This window comes from Chinchilla lanigera, unplaced genomic scaffold (genome assembly GCF_000276665.1).
Source record: "Chinchilla lanigera isolate Chin_1 unplaced genomic scaffold, ChiLan1.0 scaffold00023, whole genome shotgun sequence".
Classification (NCBI taxonomy): domain Eukaryota; kingdom Metazoa; phylum Chordata; class Mammalia; order Rodentia; family Chinchillidae; genus Chinchilla; species Chinchilla lanigera.
The window spans coordinates 27,863,376-27,870,506 of NW_004955424.1; the positions used below are offsets into that span (position 1 = coordinate 27,863,376).

The following is a 7,131-nucleotide window of genomic DNA, read 5'->3' on the forward strand; positions in this document are numbered from 1 at the left end:
CAAGGTCCTGAGTTTGATTCCCGGTACAAAAAAAAAAATTAATTCCTAAGCTATGAAGCCAGTGTTTAATGAACATATGTAATATTCTTAGTTTTCCTTAATTTTTTATCAGTGTGTGTTTGCCATGCATGCTAAACACATTCATCCTGGGGGAATTAGTACGCATACATATCACACCTTGATCTTCTTCACTTTCCCTTGCCACCTCCTACCTCCTCATGTCTCCACATTCCTTTGTCATCCTTTAAAAAATAACTTTGATTCATTGATCCTTTGTATTTTTTATTATTCTCCTTTTTTTGAGACAGGCTATGTAGCTCAGGCTGGCCTTGAACTCACTGCCGTCCTCTTGCCTCAGTCTCCCGAGTGCAGGGATTACAGGTGTGCACCACCACACCTGGCTAGTTTTATTATTCTCAATTTCATTAATTTCTACTCTGATCTTTTGTTGTTTATTTCCTTCTATTAGTTTCAGATTAGGATTATTCTAAGACTTGGAAATTCATTACTAGATTATTTATTTGGGATCACTCTATTCTTTTTATGTGTGTACTTACAGCTATAAATGTCCTTCTTTTATTGTCCCATAAGTTTTAATATATTGTACTTCCATTTTCATTTGATTCTAAATGTTTTTATTTCTTCCCTGATTTCTTCTGTGACCCACTGATTGTTCAATAGTATATTATTTAATCTCTGTGGGTTTGCATAGTCTGTGACATTTTTTGCTATTGATTTCTTGCTTTATTTGTCTATGATACAATAGTGTACAGGGAATTATTTAAATTCTTTTGCATTTATTTGTATTTATTCTTTATGGCCTAAGATATGGTCTACTTTAGAAAATTCCCTGCATTGTTGGGAAAAATTTGTGTTTTGTTGTTGTGGAATACCATGTAGGTATCTGTCAAGTCTATTTGTTCAATAGTGTGGTTTAACTGATACTTCTTTGTTGATTTTTGTTTGGTTGGCCTAATTGTGAGGGTGGGGTATTGAAATCTGCCACTATGAATGTATTGGTGTCTGTCTGTCCTTTCAAGCCCAGTAGTTTTTGTTTTATAAGGTGGGATATGCCAACATTCAGTGCATAGATATTTACAGTTGTTATCTTTTCCTGTAGAATTGTTCCCTTTGCCAGTACACAGTGTCCATCTTTATCTTTTCTGAGAGATTCCAGCTTGAAGTTTGTTGTGTCTGAAAATAAGGCAGCCAGTCCTGCTTGTTTTCAGGCTCTGCTTGCATGGTCTTTCATTTTTTATCCTTTTACTTTCAGTCTGTGTACTTCCTTTGGGGTAAGTGGCACCTCCTGTAGGCAAAATATGGTTGCATTTTGTTTTTTAACCCAGTCTGCCAGTGTGTGTCTTCTGATTGGGGAGTTGAAACCATTGATGTTGACAGTTATCATGGTAAAGTATTTATTGGTAAGGTGTTTTTTTATTGAATCCTACGACTGCATTATTTTGCCAGTGCTATTTCCTCTATTTTTTCCTTTTGTATAGTTATTCTCCCAACCAGATGATACTTTCCTTTGGGCTCTTTGTGTTGATGGCATTGCTATCTTGTTTAGGATTCTGAGTATTTTCTGCAATGCTAGTTTAGTGGTCAAGTATTGCTTCTTTATTTCTCTGTCAATTTTTTTTTTCCTTTTGAGACAGTGTCTCGCTGTGCAGTTCAGGCTGGCCTTGAGCTCACTTTGTAGCCCAGGCTGGTCTTGAATTCTCAATGATCCTCCTGCCTCAGCATCCCACGTGCTGGGATTATAGGTGTGCGCCACCCTTCCTGGCTTTCTATCAATTTTGAAGGCTCATTTTGCAGGATATGAAAGGCGGGGTAGATAGTTGTTTTCTTTTAGGGCATGAAAAACTTTGCTGTAAACTCTCTTGGCCTTTAAGATTTGAGTTAATCTCATGGGCTTGCCTTAGTATCTTACTTGCTCTTTTTCTCTAGTAGCTTTTAGTATTCTTCTTGTCGAGTTTCTGGAATTTCGAGTATGATGTGTGGTGGAGAGGTTCTTTTCTGATCATGGCTATTTGGTGCTCTTTATGCCTCTTGTGCTTCAATATTAATTTTCCTCCTAGATTTGGTAATTTTTCCTGTTATGCTTTTGGTGAATAAACTTTTTATACCTTTTGAGTCATCTTCTGATTTTTCCTTTATTCCCATAATTCTGATGGTGGTATTTTTGTTTGTTTGTTTTGAGTCATCTAGCTGCTATTGGGTCCAACTTGCACAGATGTCTTATTATTTTTAGGCTATCATTGAGTTTATTTTTTTTTTTAATTTTTAATTTTTTTTTTTTCTGGTACCAGGAATCAAACTCATGACCTTGTGCTTGCCAGGCAGGTGCTGTGCCACTGAGCTAAATCCCCAGCCCCTATCATTGAGTTTATGATGTACTCTATCCACTTCGTCTTTTGTTTCCTCACATTGGTCAAGTATGCTACCTGTGTTTTTCATTGACTTTTTTTTATAACATCTATCTCTGCTTGCCTTCTTTTCCTGTTTTCTCATTCTTTTCCAATTTGATAATTCATGTCTTGTCCCTCTTACCTCAGTTAGTTTGTTTCTTCTTTAAGCTCATTGAACATTTTATCAGTGAAATCCCTTATCTATTTAATTAAATCTTCTTTGAACTCATTAAACATCTTATGCATTTGCATGTGTATTTCATCTCATCAGACATTTTTAAATTTTTTTTTTTTTCTTTTTGGGACAGGTTCTCACTATGTATTTCAAGCTGGCCTTGAACTCACAGCAATCTTCCTCTCTTAGCCTCTTGTTATAGTTTAGTTCTGGATGTCCTCCCAAAGCTTCATGCAGTCATAGGCCAGGCTTCTAGAGTTTATGATTGATTCACGGGTGTGAGTGCTATACCTGCCCTGGGGTGGGTAGTTTGCAGGTGTGAGGGAGAGAAAGAGGCTGCTTGCTGCCACTCCTCCCTTTTGGTCTTGATTTTGCTATCTTCTGCCTCCATGAACTGTTGCCCTCTGCCATGTGCCACCCTGCCTTGGAGCCAGCTGAGTATGGACTGAAACCTCCACAGACTGTGAGCTAAATGAACCTTTCCTTCCTTCATTCTGGGTGTCAGATATTTTGTCTCAGCAACAACAGAAAAGTAACCAAAACACCTCTCGAGTGTTGGGATTACAGGCATGCACCACCACACACAGCTTATCAAATATTTTGACCATTTGATTTTTGAATTCTTTGCCTATAGCTTCCTCTGCTTCAATGTCTGTGAGAAGTTAGGGAGTTTTAGAGGATATCTTTTTGCCTTGCTTTCTAACATTTTTTTTGTGTGTGTGCTGTGGGTTGAAGATGAGTTAAAGTAGAGGAACTGTTAATATTATAGAGATCTCTTCAGTTAGACTCTGGTTTCCTGTGATGTATCCTAGGGTTTGATTATGTTTTGGTGTTTATACCCCTCTTCAACTTATTCAGCATAATTATTGAGTCTTCTTAGTGTCCAAACTTATTCAAGGGCCTTGATCCCCAGCATCACTCAGAGAAGAGAAAATGAACTGCAGTAATGCTAATGATACAAACTAGATGATGGCATACTGTAAAAATCAATTAAAAGCAACAATGATGGCACCATTAACAATAGAAAAGAAATCAGCAATAGTAATAGAGTCAAAGACAAACTAATTATTGAAATACCATAGGAACCAACAATAGCTACCATCCTTAACAATGTAAAAGAGATCTAGAATAATAATACAGACACAGCAACAAAGCAAATACTGACATACAGCAAATATCTACTAAAAGTAACCACTATCCCACCATCAACAATGGGAAACAATTCAGTAATAACAGCATAGATTGACCAAATAGCTAAAAGTTAACAAAAACTTAATAATGTCCAAACATGGGCATGCCTGTAATCCTAGCACTCAGGAGGCTGAGGCAGGAGGATTGCTGTAAGTTCGAGGCCAGCCTCAAGTACATAATGAGTTCAAGGCCAGCCTGAATTATATAGTGAGACCCCTGTTTGTATGGTATCTGCCTTAGGAATGCATTCAATTCATAGTTCTTAGTGTTCGTCCTTTCTTTGTGCCCCAAATCCCTGCTATCTCCATCTAGCTTTATGGCCTGTGGGCTCATGAAGTCCCTCCCTTGCACCAGAGGCCCCTCTGTTGGTATACCCCAGCATGTGGCATTTGTCCAAGCCAAGGCATATCCCTGATCATGTTGGCTGATGAGAAAAGCAGACTACTGAGCTCTCTGCTGGAAGTAGGCAGTGAAGGGGGCCAAGCAGTCTGTTTGAATTAATGTCAGCACTTTCATACCCAGCCCCCTCAGAGAATTGCATGTGTCCCTCACAACTGAGCTTGCTACTGCTTAAACTTTTCAAGAGAACTGTGACTGGACCGATACTTATTTGAGTCTGTTTCTGGTGGCTGTCTCCCACCCAGTCACTGTAGTAGAGTGAACTGAGAAACCATGAGGTGTAGTTATTTTGTGCCTTGTGATTCTTGGAGTAGCTCTGTCTTAAACAATATGTTCCTTCCCAAAATGGCTTCTGATTATATCACTTCCAAGTATGACAGATGCTGCAGTGAATTTCTTCTGTAACTCTAGCCTGCCGTGCGGAAGGAGCCACTTTCAGAGTAAAATCCCACATTATATTTACAGTAACCATGGACTTTTTGGGGTGAGTCCATTGTATCTCCCTGGGGTTGATAACCTTATCTGGGCTTACCTTGTGTTGCAGAGAAGGGACTTCCTCCCAGGGAGCCATGGTTCATTCCTGACTGCTTCATTTTTTCCTCTGAATTATCTTCACTTTCTCTGTTCTCTTTATGGTTACTAGTTTTTCGCTCAGCTCTTTCTTCATTCCTTTTCTTCCCCCCAAGAATCAAACAGTTTATTTCGAACCAAACTGGGTAAAAGAAAAAGCTTTATCCTAAACTTTTCTGATAAACCTCGTCTGGATAGGCTTCACATTACTGACTGTCAGTCACATCAGTGGCTTCCTGTAATTTGATTGAAGAGTCAAATTTGAAAATAACTTTACCATTCCTTGTACTTTACGATAGTCCTCAAAACTATTCAACTAAATTGATCCTCCAAAAATAAGTAGAGCAGGAGAAACGTTTCCCTTAATAGAGATTAAAAAACAAAATTCTTCTGTTTTCTTCCAGTGTTATGTGGAGAAAACCAGATCCAACCAAACAGAGAAAATATTTTCTATGTTAATGACCAGTGAAAGCTTTTGTTGGCTTTCATCTTGCCATCAGCAAAATGGTTTCCATATTCTTTTCTTCCCCTGAATCTTGATCTGGCATCCAACATTGATCTTTTACACTCAAAAAATGTGTAATTCAGAGCTCTGTAGTATCCTTCCTTTAAACACCCCAGGGGATTTTCTTTCCTGGAGCACACAGTCCGACTGCAGCAGACATGCCCCCAGGTCCTCTTTCAAACCCCGCACGGCTGCCCTCTGGCTTGTCCTCGTAATAACTGGGCATGACCATGCCTCTCGCCCGCTGCCGCCTTCTCGACTCTCTTGGTCTCCAACTGCTACCACCTGGCTGGGGAGCAAACAATGCCCACAGCCGAAGAAACCAGAAGAGCTCTTTCTTGATTTCTAGGGCTCATTTTTGTCTTTGTTTTCCAGGAGTCTTGATTCCAGCCTGGAGAAGCTGTATTTGCTGCTGGCCTTTCCCATTTTAAATCTCTAATCTCTGGTTTTGTATGTTGAAACCATTTCATCTGTTGATTTGCTTTGTGTTATGGTACAGAAAGTGCATGAAGGTGACACTGTGTTGTTTCCTTACAAGGCTTCCTTGTGGTGCTTCCTTTAATTCTGTCAGCTCTGGTATGACAGAAAACCCTTGTTGAGGAGGGAAGTTTTACATATTTTGCTTCATATTATGTTAGTGGCTCCTGCTCCTCTCTGGGTTCCACATTCGTTTGTAATACTTTGTAAAGCCTGTTTGCCATACTTTTATCAGTCCTGAGGTTGGAGCTCTTTTGAAGACCTGTTGCTATAGGAAGAAGAGCAGAGGCTTAAATGACTATAACTATTATTACTCTCCTCCTTGTGCTCGTTAGTCTGTTAGTTCATTGGGAGTCTGATGCCTGGCAGAGCAACATAGGCTGGTGAGGAGACTTCCTGATCTCTAGTTTTGCTGCCTTTGTATGCAGCTAATATTGCTTTTAGGTGGTTTCTCAGCAGATTGCCTTTTTTTCCCCCCCGACACTCCTTTTCATCTTGAGATAATATAATAAGGGCCAGGGCTGTAGCTCAGTGACACAGCACCTGCCCAGCAAGTGCAAGGCCCTGAGTTCGATTCCTGGTACAAACAAAAAAATTCCCTTTTTTTTTAAAAGAAGAAAGGGAAATACAAAGATAATTGTTGATTTGCTTTGTGTTATGGTACAGAAAGTGCATGAAGGTGACACTGTGTTGTTTTTTCAATAGAAAAATTTTTAATAGAATTTTTCAATAGAAAAATTCTGAGCTCATTGTAGACTGACGTTTTAATTTCTCTCCTCTGTGACTTTATTTGGGTGTCACTCTAGAAATAAAGTATAAGAGCAGGAGGTTCAATGTCAGCTGGAAGGTAAGAGGATATACTAAGGCAGAACACCTCCCAGAATATTGAAGATTTTAATGAACATCTTACAGTGTGGATGAATCTAGTTATAGTTTATTAGAATTGGTATTTTTTTTTATACTGTGCCACTATTTTAGTTTGTGTTGCATATTTTTAATCAGTTTTCTTTTTTTGTGTGTGTACCTATAAAATGCAATGGTTCTAGGTTCAATGAATTAATCTCACTTGGTGAATATGAAAAGGCAGCTTGTTTTGCAGCAAACAGTCCTAGAAGAATTCTTCGAAACATGAATGTAATGAACAAATTTAAGGGTAAGACTTTCTCTTTGAATTTTATTATAAATTATACTTTTTTCCTTGTCAGGATAAAAAGAATATTAAACTGAGAGGCTAACAATCTGGGATCTAGTCCTATCTTTGCCATTTACTGATTTATGTAACATGAAAGAATTCGATTAGATCTTCTAAATTAAATTAGGAAACATTTCAGGTATATAGAAAAGCATGGAGAAACATGTTTATACTCCTGAGTTCACTATCAAGACTTAATAAATGTTGTGTCAGG

General features: G+C 38.5%; 1 protein-coding gene and 1 pseudogene across 1 annotated transcript in view; one reads left to right on the top strand and one right to left on the bottom strand.

The window, feature by feature from the left end:
• The window catches only part of Clhc1 (clathrin heavy chain linker domain containing 1), a gene marked incomplete in the record, with an annotated part of 97,359 nt that overhangs the window by 37,511 nt on the left and 52,717 nt on the right, over positions 1-7,131 (top strand). The window contains 1 exon segment of the mRNA XM_005385783.2: positions 6,772-6,878. Coding sequence (XP_005385840.2) covers positions 6,772-6,878 — 107 coding nt within the window.
• LOC102009854 lies at positions 3,150-6,742 on the bottom strand (annotated as a pseudogene).